This window comes from Naegleria lovaniensis (assembly GCF_003324165.1).
Source record: "Naegleria lovaniensis strain ATCC 30569 chromosome Unknown tig004, whole genome shotgun sequence".
NCBI lineage: Eukaryota > Heterolobosea > Eutetramitea > Acrasida > Naegleriidae > Naegleria > Naegleria lovaniensis.
The window spans coordinates 259,571-271,731 of record NW_025407826.1 but is presented as its reverse complement, the minus strand read 5'-3'; the positions used below and the strand labels follow the sequence as shown (position 1 = coordinate 271,731).

Sequence of the window (12,161 nt, the reverse complement as noted above, 5' to 3'; positions counted from 1 at the left end):
ACAGCGATATTACCTAAAAATATCGTTCTTTCATTATAACTTGTGGCGCTTAGCCGTTTGGTATGTAATCATTATTGCATAGAATAATGATTGCATGTATTAACTTATATCATATAGTTTCCATTATTCAAGTTATCGGTCCTCTGTGATATCAGAAATGTGATGTGTAGCATCTACAAACTTAGCACTATGATGAAACGAATGGCGCTCGTACTGTCTATTTATGATGCTTTATCAAATATTGTGTTTTAGGATGGAAGGCAGCATTCTCAAGACATGGTAGACACGTCGTTGGTGGGTTGTCCCTCGATAAAAAATTTGTTTTATTCTACCAAGTTGGGGTATTGTGTATCTACAATGAGGTTGTGGATGGCTGCAATGATCCACACCATCTTTTGGTGATGTATCACACTACCTTTCCATGGTATTGCTAGGACACGAAAGTTGTTCGCTATTTGAGAAAGTTCCGTTTCCACAAGCTTTCTTGTAGCCCTTTGTTGCTTATTCTTCTTAACATCTGTATCAGGGTTCCAGTCCTTTTGAGTTTCACGCTTAGGACATACCCATCCAACCTTTTTGATTTTTCGTTTGACTGTCCTATAATGATCATCTGCCATCACAACATCACCCTCTTCCAAAGAATTTTCAAATCGAGTTTTGTCTCTAATAATTCCATGACCATCGTACTCTGTGGGAGGCCGATACTTGGAAACATATCCAATGCGATAAAGGAAGTCGCACGCAAAATGGTACCGTAGGGCATGATGGTGATTTTTCAATTTATGTGACCTCCACAATTCACCTCGCTCTGTATTTTTCTCTTTCCGCTTGTTCAAATTTTTGAGTTTCATGATTTCTGTTACAGCTTTTGGTATGTCAATAGAGTCAAGTGCAACAGTACATTTGTGAAGCCATTTGGCTCTCGTTCTTCTTCGGATTGCTCTTTTTCTGATTGCTAAAGGAAAAAATTTAATTTCATTCTTGATATTGGTATACAGGATAGAACGCAAGATAGTGATTGCTCTACTGATATTTGAATGAGGGATATGAAATTGTATTTCCATTTTGATGAACGAGTCACCATATGTAATATAATACAAGAACAATAATACAACTTGGCGAACAGTTAACATTCCATAAAATATTTCATTACTTGGACGCTGTACATATTTGATGACCTTTTTGATCACACTTTCCAGAATCTTCTTTTGTACTAATTCAACCAATGTTCTTTCATGTGATGATGGCAACGGTTCGACATTTCGTTCATTAAAGACTGGCAAGGATTTTGTCATTTTTTATAGAGGGACAACCCACTTGCTCCGGGCTGAATTGCCGCTCCGGTTTGGCTTGAGTTTCTGAGCCAAAAATTTTCGAAAAATATCACCTAGTTCGCTATTGTTGTACATTGCTCGATATTTTGAATAATAACAACGAGAAAAGAAGAGACCATGGTGTAGTAAACTCAGTTTCCTACATCTTCATGTTTTTTGTTTTGAAAGTTTCATTCAAAAATTGTTAAAAAGTACTTGTCGGAGAACCCTCCGAAAATTTTGGCTGGGCTGCAACGACGTGTTTAGTGATCCTAATGTCTGACGATGATTTTAAGGCCTATTGAATTTGTTGTTTGGAGTTGGAAAATATTGCCTTCATATTAACGTTGTCTTTTAATTAGCTGCTGGATCCTGTTAAGGACGCACAATTGGGAAGACCATCAACGTTGACTGTAGAACGTATTTATTACCAAGCTCGGCGTCATTGAGGAGGCGCACTAAAATGTAACGTCGTTGAAGGGGAAGTGTGGTAGTGTCCTGTTGAAGATTTCCTCAGTCACCTAGTATGAAAGTTCGTAACCAGTTTGCATGAAGAAAGAGCGCAACAACAATCTTTTGAAATTAAACAAATTTTAATTAAAAACCTAAAGCGAGCTTCCAAGTGTTCTTAGCTAACAATACACTTATTCTTCATCCTCGTCATCAGAATCATCATCGCCAGCACCCACATAGGATCGTGCTGAACTTGTACTTGCACTGCTATTCAATCTTCGAACCAATTGTTGGAACTTTCTTCTCTCAGAATCCAAATCTGATTTCAACTTGGTATTTTCACTCTCCAATTCATCGAATTGATCACGCACGGATTGCAATTGACTTTCAATTCGTTGTTTCTCTTGTGCAATGAGTAATTGATTGGATGATTCAGTTTCCAATCTCAAATTAGCCATCTTCAATTCACGTTCCAATCGATCAGCCTTCTGTTCAGCCAATGATCTGTAACGTTCAGAATCTTGTAACGATCGTTGAGCTTCACGTAATTCAGTCTCCAATGAAGTTGAAGATTTGGAGAATTTCTTCTTATCATTCTTGGACTTGTTATACAAATCTTGTAAATCTTGAATTTCTTGTTCGTATTGACCTCTGACACGTCTCAATTCCTCTTCCTTCTTTTGAAGAGCCAATTCCAATTGAACTTTAAGATTTTGAACATCACGCTTGAATCGAGATGCTTCTTCTTCATTGTAAATACGATCGGATCTCTCCTTCTTCAATTCACTTTCAAGTTCATTGACCATATCTGCATGTTGTTGTTTACACATGGACAATTCTTCGGAGAGATCTTCTGCCTTTTCAGCCAATTCTCTCAAATCTTCAATTTCAGATTGGAGAGATAATTTGAGTGCTTCCATCTTTTTACGAGCCTTGGTCTCTTGATTGTACTTGTCCTTGAAATCATTCAATTCAAATTCTAAGAGTTTCTTCTTTTGTTCGGCGTCGTTGCGTTGAATGACTTCATCTTCGAGTTGAGCCTTCAATTTGATCAATTCAGAATCGTATTCACGTCGTACACGAGACAATTCAGCACTGTCTACAGTACCCGAAGACGAAGAATTCATTCCACTCTCCATGTCCTTCTTCAATTGCTTCAATTGATTCTTGAGATCCTTATTGTCGGATTGGAGTTTGCGAACTTCACTCGAGGCACGTTCCTCAGCATCATCCATGGTGCGTTGTAATTGTTCGATACGTTGGCGCGCTGTAGTGGCATCACGTTCCTTTTCTTGTTTCAATCGTTCGACATCATTGGCTAATTTGGCAAGTTCCACTTCTCGTTGTTTACGTTCGGCATCTAATTGCGAGATGGTTTGATCTTTTTGATCGTGTCGAGATTTGTGTTCATTCATCTCACGTTCTAATTGTTGAACTTGTGATTCCAAATCATCCTTTTCATTCTCTGCTTCTTTCAATTTACGATCCTTCTCTCTCAATTCACTCTTCAATTTCAATGATTCAGTGTCAGCACCAGATAAATTATTGCGAGCATTATCCAAATCAGATCTCAATTGTGAAATTTCTCGTAACAATCGATTCAATTCATCCTTTGAGAGTGCGAGTTGATTATCCTTTTCGAGAATGGTGGATTGAGCTTGTTTGTGTTTGATCATTTCATCCTTCAATCGAGATTCACTCTCTTGTAATTGTTCTTGACTCTTTCGAATGTCATCCTTCATCTTCTTGATTTGCTTTTGAGCCTCCTCGGAAATGTTCGAATTGTCAGAGAGTTGAGATCTCAATTGTTCGAGTTGATCTCTCAAGTTCTTCAATTCAGCCTCACGTGATTGGAGTGAAGACTCAAAAGTCTCTGCTTTAGCCTTGTATTCAGTCTCGGACTTTCGGACTTGATCTAAATCCGATCTCAATTTGGAAGAGAGATTCTTTTCTTGATCCAAATCGTATTGAGTATCTCGGAGTTGTTTCTCAACTTTGGTCTTGACCAATTCCAATGCAGAGAGTTCTTGATCGAGTGTGTTCAACTTGTCTTTGAGAGAGGAAGAGTCCGATTCGAGTGAAGATCTCTTGGATTTCTCTCGATTCAATTCTTCTTTGAGATTGTTCAATTCCAATTCCAAATCACGCACACGATTCAACAATTCACGTTTCTTATTTTCAGATTCTTGTAATTGTTGTTTCAAATTGTCAGCGTCTTGTGAGCCTGATTTGAGTTCACTTTCAGTTCTCTTCAACTTGATTTCTAAATCAGCCTTATCTTGTTCAAGTTGTTGCTTGTCCTTCTTCAAGTTTCTATTCTCACGATCAGAATTGTTGACCTTTTGTTCAGATTCTTCCAATCTTCTTCGTGTATCTTCAAGTTTGTTATTGAGATTGGAAATTTCATCATTGGCACGTTGTTTCTCACGTTGCAATTCACTTTGCATCTTGTTTTGTTCATTTTCACTCTTCAATCTCAAATCACCCAATTCACGTTCATATTGTTGATTTTCACGTTTCAATCTCTCGTTGGCATCTTCCAATTCAGAAATTCTCATCTTCAATGTGGCAATTTCCTTTTTGAGATTTTCAATTTCAGTTTCCAAATCACGAGCATTGGAAAGAGCACGTTCATGTTCAAACTTTTCAGTTTCCAACAATTGATCCAATTCACGTGATTTCTTTTCCAATTCATTACGTTTTCTCTTTTCTTCTTCCAATTCAGAGAGAATTTGTTCAGATTGTTGATCACCAGAGACTTTTTGTCTTCTCAATTGATCAAATTCACGATTCTTCTTATCCAATTCTTGTTGGAAGTTGTCAATGGCCTTCTTCATGGAATTGACTTGCAACTCGAATTCATTTCGATCATTTTCAGCACGCTTCAAATCTTGTTCCAATGTAGCAGATTTCTTCTTTTGTTCCACAATTTCATTGTCTCGTTCTCTCAATTTACGTTCCTTGTCGAGCATTTCTTGACGTGTTTGATCCAATGAATAGTCCGAGTTGTTCAAAGTATTCTTGGTAATATTCAATTCAGCTCTCAAATCTTCCAATTCTGTCAAGGCTCGATTCAATTCATCTTTGACTTCTTGAATGTTTTTACCACGTTGAAGAACTTCATTGTCCTTATCAGCCAATGTTCTCTTGGCATTGTCCAATTGAGTCTTTAATTGATTCATTTCAAAGTCCTTGTTTTGAATTTCTCGTCTCAAATTGGAAATGGCATTTTCCTTATCTTGCATGTTACCGCTCAGAGATTCAATGTCGTGTTCACGATGATCCATCTTGTCCTTCATTTCACGTAACATTTGATTCATTTGTTCCAATTCACTTTCACGAGTTCGAATCTCAGCTCTCATTTGTTCAACACTTCGAGAGAGATTATCCTTTTCTTGTTCAGTAATCTTGTTATTCTCAATTTGATTCATGACTTCTTGTTTCAACTTTTCAATTTCATCCTTCATTTGGTTCAACATCTTTTCAGAACGATCAGCCTCAACCAATGGACGAACCTTGACAAAGAGTTGATACCAATCCCAATCTTTCATACTCAAATAGGCTCTAAAGTTTCTTTGCAATAATTTGATATAAACAATACGTCCAATGAGTTTCTTGTATTGTTTACGAGCAGAGTGACCCTTACAGGCTGCTTGAGCCAATGCAATGACCTTCTCAATTTGGTGTTCTCTCAATTCTTCGAGTTGAGCTTCCACGCCCGATTTCAAAAAGATTTTAGTCTTACCAATTTTGTATTTGGTTTCATCCATAACAAAAGAACCCACATCGGAGATGATGGCTTGACACTTCTCACGATCCGTCTTTAAGGATTTGACTGCACTCGCACTCTTTGCCAATAATTCATATCTCTTGGCAAAATCAGCAAATTTGATACGACCAGGATAACCCTTTCGACTAATTCGAATACCTTCCAAGACACCGTTACATTTCAATTGTTCCAACACGTGAACGGCTTGCAAGATACCTGGCTTCTGGAGAGAGTTAGGCTTGATACAACGAATAAAATGAGGCTCTGTACTGGCCAATAATTGCATCAAGTCACTCAGTTGCTTCTTGTACTTGTTACCGACGGTTTGGAAACGAACACCAGCACCCGAGGTGGAACGAGAGTTGGTGGCCGACTTGTCCTCCTTCTTATCCTCACTAGAAATGAAGAGTTTCTTCACGAAAGGCAACATACTCTTTTGCATGGCCATCTTACAATCATCATTGAGTGGATCCACGTTCTTGCTGTACCAATCACGAACATTGTACTTGACCTCACCAGCGTAGTGAGTCACGAGGAAAGCCTTTTGATCGAATTTATCCTTCTTCAACTTTTCCGATTTGGCATTTTTCGAGAGTAAATCACGAACAAAGCTCTCCTCGTCTTGATTCTGAACGACACACTTTTGATGGAGAATATCCAAGACACCTTGTGGTTTCTCAATTAAATCAATGGTTGGTTGTAAATCCAAACCAAAGTCAATAAAGTTCCATGCAATATCTTCTCTCAAGTATTCTTCTTGTTCCTTCTTGAACATGTGATGATTGAAGAATTGTTGAAGTTTCTCATTGGTAAAGTTGATACACAATTGTTCAAAGCTATTGATATCAAAATTTCAAAACCAGCAATATCCAATACACCAATAAAGTTCTTAATTTCAGACTTGGCACTCATGGATTGATTGATCTTTTGAACAATCCAATCAAACATACGCAAATAAGTGGACATGACCAACGCGTTACGGTTAAAGTTAGCCTTTCTCGAGTCGACAGCAGTTTCAATGACTTCACCTGGCAAAATGATACGAGGTTTACAAAAACCTTTGACCAATTGATCGGGAGTGACTTTGAGAATTTCGCATGCCAATTGAAGAGATTCTTTAGCGTTCGTGACGTGAGCATGTTCTTCTTCATCATCCTTGAATTGAACATTACCAATATGGAGAATGAAAGCAACAATACGGAGAATCATGTCAATTTCAGTTTCTGTCATTTTCATGATACGCATGGATTGAAGAGTCATTTTCATATCAGCCTCATCATCGACACCTGGTACGACAAAGCAATTACTCTGATTCACATATTCATAATCACTTGGATCAGTCAAATACAATTCCTTCTTCTTTTCATCTTCAATACTAAAGATTTGATAGAAAATGTGGAACGATCGTTCATTCAAGGCTTGTCTAATGACACGTGTGGTTTCTAACAAGTAGTGTTGAATTCTACAACCAGCAATATAACCTTGTTTGTCAAATTGAATCTCAATGAATTTACCAAAACGAGAAGAATTGTCATTACGGAGAGTTTTGGCATTACCAAATGATTCCAATAAGGGGTTACACATGTTCAATTGTTGTTCAATTTGACCACCTGCACCACCTTTACCAGCGACATGAGTCAAGTACTGAATGACTCGTTTCGTGTTCACTGTTTTACCTGCACCAGATTCTCCTGTAATGAGCATGCTTTGATTTTCACCATTTTGTAACATTTGTCTATATATGGTGATGAGGAGTGGTGAAGTGGCGAGGAGTGTTTTGTTCAGTCCATGGAATTGGATGACAGCAAACAAGTCCAAAGAGAGAGAGGAGGCAATGATTCAAATTCAACAAGAGATCCATATTCGGATCAATTCATTGAATTGGATCAAAATAGAGATTTGTTGTTAAATATTCAATAGGTGAGGATGACAATGATAAAATCATCATTGTTGAATTAACACAATTAACATACCTATAGGCAACATCAGAAACAGCATAAATATGTGGTTCAACATCTTCACGACGTTTACCTTCATACTTTTTGATCACTTCTTCAGTATAGATTGGTAAATTCTTGTATGGATTGACAGCAACCAAGAACAATCCAGAATAAGTATAGATTTGATCACGTTCATATCTATATTTGAGGTTGTAAAAGACAGAAGGTTCATTGAGGAGTGAGAGAGAGGCCATATCAGCAATACCATCCTATAAATATCGTATTTGGAAGTTGAGGATATTATTATTATTATTTGGAAGGAGTGCGAGTGGAGGAGGAGGATGATCATAATATATTGGATCATTCATATTCATCATTCACACAGCAGTATCATGTGAAATAATTCCTCAAAGAACATAAATAGAGACATTCCCAAAAAAAACATACCAATTTTTGAGGATTCATTGGAAAGACTTGATCTGGTTTGCAAGTACTCACTCTACCATCCTCATATTTAAATTGAACTTCAGTAGCAGTCTCTTCAACAATTTCACCTGCAACATATCCACCTTCTCCATCAGGCACCCATTTGAATTTATTGGAAGTACCAAGTTCTTGTTTTTGTTGTTCGAGCAAACGTTTAAAGAAGGATTCACCAGCATTATTCTTTTTAGTTCTACGTGAAGAGTTGGTTGGAGGAGCATTATCTGTGGTGGACATTTTGATGATGATTCACAAAGGAAATGTTGGAGAGGATTGTGTGTCTATTGGAGAAATAGGATGGTCTATTTAGTTTCAAAGATATTTGTGAAAATATGATGATTGAACAACAACAACAAGTGTGGTGGATTGATTCCTTTGTGTATATATATATATTCAGTACGGATGACTATCAAATTTTGAGGTGACAGACAGCAATGGATGATACAACAAGGATAGTTGTTGATGTTTTTTTGAAATGTTTGTGAATCATCATGTTGTTGTTGAATGATTGACAAATGATGTAAATTTTCAGTGACGACTTGTTTGGAAAAATTTGACAGATGATGTGAAGTCTTTTCACCTTATTCGAGAACAAATGTTTTTAACACCTTGAATTATTTGGAATCATTCTATGACTTCTCCTTGGATATCCACAGTGAGGGTTGTACTGTCTGTTACACACAGGACTCTCTTGGACAATCAAATAAACTTCAAAATAAAAACACCTCACCAAAAATTCAATCAATCTTGAGAAGTAAGACGTTTCATTCGTTATTATCTCGAATGCATTCTTGACACTTGTCCAGTCAGTGAAAACATAATTCGTCCTTGTAAAATTCTCTGAATCAATTTCTTCTTGCGTTCCTTGTTTCAACAGAAATCAATGTTCCTCAATTAAAGGCGTTCTCTAACTGTTCATAACAAGTTTGTCAACACTAATGCACGTCATGCAAACTCCAAAAGTTCTTGTAGAGCAAGAACTTCTCGCCGAAAAACATTATGTTGTGCACGATTACAATGAAACAATGATGTGTCATTTAGTGTTCTTATCATGCTGACGTGCAAGTTCTTTTACAACGAAAATCTCGAGTCTCATTTATTGTGGCAGAGTGAATCACCTTATCGATTTCAAAAAGGATTCAAAAAAAAAATAGTGATGCGTTATTCGATTGCACCGACCAATATCATGTTATCATCAACTCATTCCAATCGCACATTGACAAGTATCTCTTCCGATATGCAACCATCTTCTCAATCTGTTGAGCAACTTGATGAAGAATTGATTAATTTCATTAAAAAGATGAATCAAACGAGTCATTGGTATTGTGATTGGAATGTAGTGTCAAAAGAGAATTAATGAATGAATTGAAGGTAGCATCAGCAGATTCACTGTCATCCACCACACAAGTGATGGGTATGACAGATATCCGTGAAGAATTAATTTCTAAAATTCAAAATCACATGTATTTTTATTTAGTGAGAGATGACAAGGATGACATTCATGGTAATACCAACAGTAATAATAATCCATGCACAACATCTGATACTACTACTACTACAATTGATAATACTACTACTACAGAGGACACTCACAGTGATCATCATGTGGCTCCCAATATCACCACCTCGACCACCACCACTTCCGAAATCACCAATAACCACATCATGGTCCAAACAGTTCCAACAGTTCCAACAGAAACAACAACAACTTGTGACAATACCATCATGATGAATGAATATTCATATGAAATCATCCATTTGACGGACACAAAGATCATTCGATATTTCAAAAGAAATCAAACCAATCATGATTCATCATCACTTCTCCATTCATTTACCATTCACATTCCTCATACTCAATCTCGACTCATTGTCATGAAACAAGTACTTGCCACTCATAGCAAAGTATTTGAGAAGATGTTTCATAGTGAAATGATGGAATCCAAATCGAATGAAATGACACTTGATGATACCATGCCCATGATTCAATATTTTGAACAAATGATTCATTTCATTCATTTGGGATATTTGGGAGTTTCTAATTTTAAATTATTACAAGAGGATGATGTAATGTGTTGTGATTCATACAATCATTTAAATATTTCAAATCATTTAAATATTTCAAATCATTTAAATATTTCAAATCATACCAATCATTCAAATGTTACCCAAACTGAATATAATTCTCTTATCAAGATGAAAGATTTAATTTCATTATTACAAATTGCAGATGAATATCAAGTAGAATCTCTTACTAGAGCTATATCTCGAGTATTGAATGATTACAATGCATCAACCATTGCATTTACATGTTTAGAATTATCTGAAGATACAAGGAATATTATTATTCCAAAAGCATGTGATGTGTTGGCTATGAATTTACCATGTATCGTTGCTGATCATATTTTTAATCATTACTGCTCAACACGTGATACCAATAATAATAGTGATAATAATAATAGTAATGGTACTACTACTATCACTACCATTACTACTACTACTACCACGAATGGTGCTACTGTGAATGGTGCTACTGCAAATAATAGTAATGGTACTACTACTACTACTACTGCTGATGACACAAATACTACTACCACTACTACCACCAATGATGATGATACAGATATAAATAATTCTTGTCTAGTCTCTCTATTCACACAAGAAGAATTACAACTTGTCTCTACCATTGGTCATTTATTGATGAATCCATCGAGGACTGTCGTTGAACATGAACGAGAATTGATTTTAGATATTACTTCAAAAGAATTTCCATTCATCAAACATTCCATTCCTGACAATATGAATGCTGAAATTTCTAAATTAGTACTCGTATTGAAATTGAATGTCAAACTTCGAATCATTGCATCTCTACCTTTTGAAATGATGAATTATATTCTAAAATCAAAAAACATGACAGTATCATCTGAGATTGTTTGTTTTTTAATTCTCTCATGGCTATTACATGATTATGAGAATCGTTTCTATGAAAGTTCAAAATTATTAATTTCATATTTGGATTGGACCACTTGTCAAACTGGATTATTATATTCTCTTATTTATCATGTATTTATTTTAGGTATTGGAGCATGTCAATTCAATCATCCTCCTATTGAACTCAATTCTATTATTGAGAATTTAAAAGATCGTCTCATTATGACTCTTTTCAAATTGAATGGTACCATTTCTAATGAGGATTGGGAAAAGTTTGGATTTGATATCAAGTATGGTATGGATCATGGTGATGAGAGACAAAGACTACCAAAATTCAAGAAGGAATTGAGAGCTTTAATGATTGGATTAGATGCTACTGGTAAAACGAGTATTCTTTACAAGTATAAATTGGGTGAAACAGTAACGACCATACCAACCATTGGATTTAATGTTGAGACGGTCAGGTATAAAAATTATGATATTACTATGGTAAGTTGTGGTGTGAATCAAGTATTCATGTATGATTATATCTACATTTATATCTTTTTATGATTGATGGACTCGATATTTGTGAAATTTTTTATATTTTTTTTAACAACATGTGTGTGACTCTCACATGTTTCCTGAACATACATTTGAATATTCATCATATGATGATGATCTCGACAACCTCCTAACATTCTTATTCCCTGAAAACACACATACACACATACACACACACACATTCTAGTGGGATGTTGGTGGAGGTAACAAAATTCGTCCATTATGGAGACATTACTATCAAAATACAGATGTGGTCATTTTCGTTGTAGATTCCAATGATCGAGAGAGATTGAGAGAAGCAAGTGATGAATTTCATAGATATTTAATTCATGCTGATGAATTGTCCAATGCTTCATTCATAATTTTAGCAAACAAACAAGATTTACCACATGCAGCGAGTACTGAAGAAATTTGTGAAGTCATGAAATTACATACAGTGAAAGATCGTAAATGGTTCATTCAAGGATGTTGTGCCATTACAGGAGATGGACTCTATGAAGCATTGGATTGGGCAACGACTGGTATTCAGCTCACTTGGGGAATTCATTCCACCACTATTAGTATTGATGAGATTACTCTTTTCACCTTTCAAAAAAAGAGTTTCTTTCTGAAAAGGTGTCCATGGTTCATTGGTAATGGAATAATTTTGACCCAATTCAACAATTTCATTAAACACACGTTGAGTCTTGTATGGAAAATCAGCAATTTCATGTAAATTAGAAGCAATTG

General features: G+C 36.0%; 3 protein-coding genes across 3 annotated transcripts; 1 reads left to right on the top strand and 2 right to left on the bottom strand.

The window, feature by feature from the left end:
• Nucleotides 1-323: 323 nt before the first annotated feature.
• On the bottom strand, nt 324-1,295 carry C9374_011324 (uncharacterized protein; the record flags this gene model as incomplete). The annotated part of the gene is made up of 1 exon (XM_044686967.1): nt 324-1,295. The coding sequence occupies one exon, from the start codon at nt 1,293-1,295 to the stop codon at nt 324-326; it is 972 nt and encodes a 323-aa protein (XP_044554493.1).
• Nucleotides 1,296-1,957: 662 nt separating this feature from the next.
• C9374_011323 (uncharacterized protein) lies at nt 1,958-8,195 on the bottom strand (the record flags this gene model as incomplete). Its single annotated transcript, XM_044686966.1, has 4 exons — nt 1,958-6,371; nt 6,437-7,270; nt 7,509-7,744; nt 7,923-8,195. 4 exons carry the CDS (start codon nt 8,193-8,195, stop codon nt 1,958-1,960), a joined length of 5,757 nt encoding a protein of 1,918 aa, XP_044554492.1.
• Nucleotides 8,196-9,314: 1,119 nt separating this feature from the next.
• Nucleotides 9,315-12,147, top strand: C9374_011322 (uncharacterized protein; the record flags this gene model as incomplete). Its single annotated transcript, XM_044686965.1, has 2 exons — nt 9,315-11,378; nt 11,620-12,147. The coding sequence occupies 2 exons, from the start codon at nt 9,315-9,317 to the stop codon at nt 12,145-12,147; spliced, it is 2,592 nt and encodes an 863-aa protein (XP_044554491.1).
• Nucleotides 12,148-12,161: the final 14 nt, after the last annotated feature.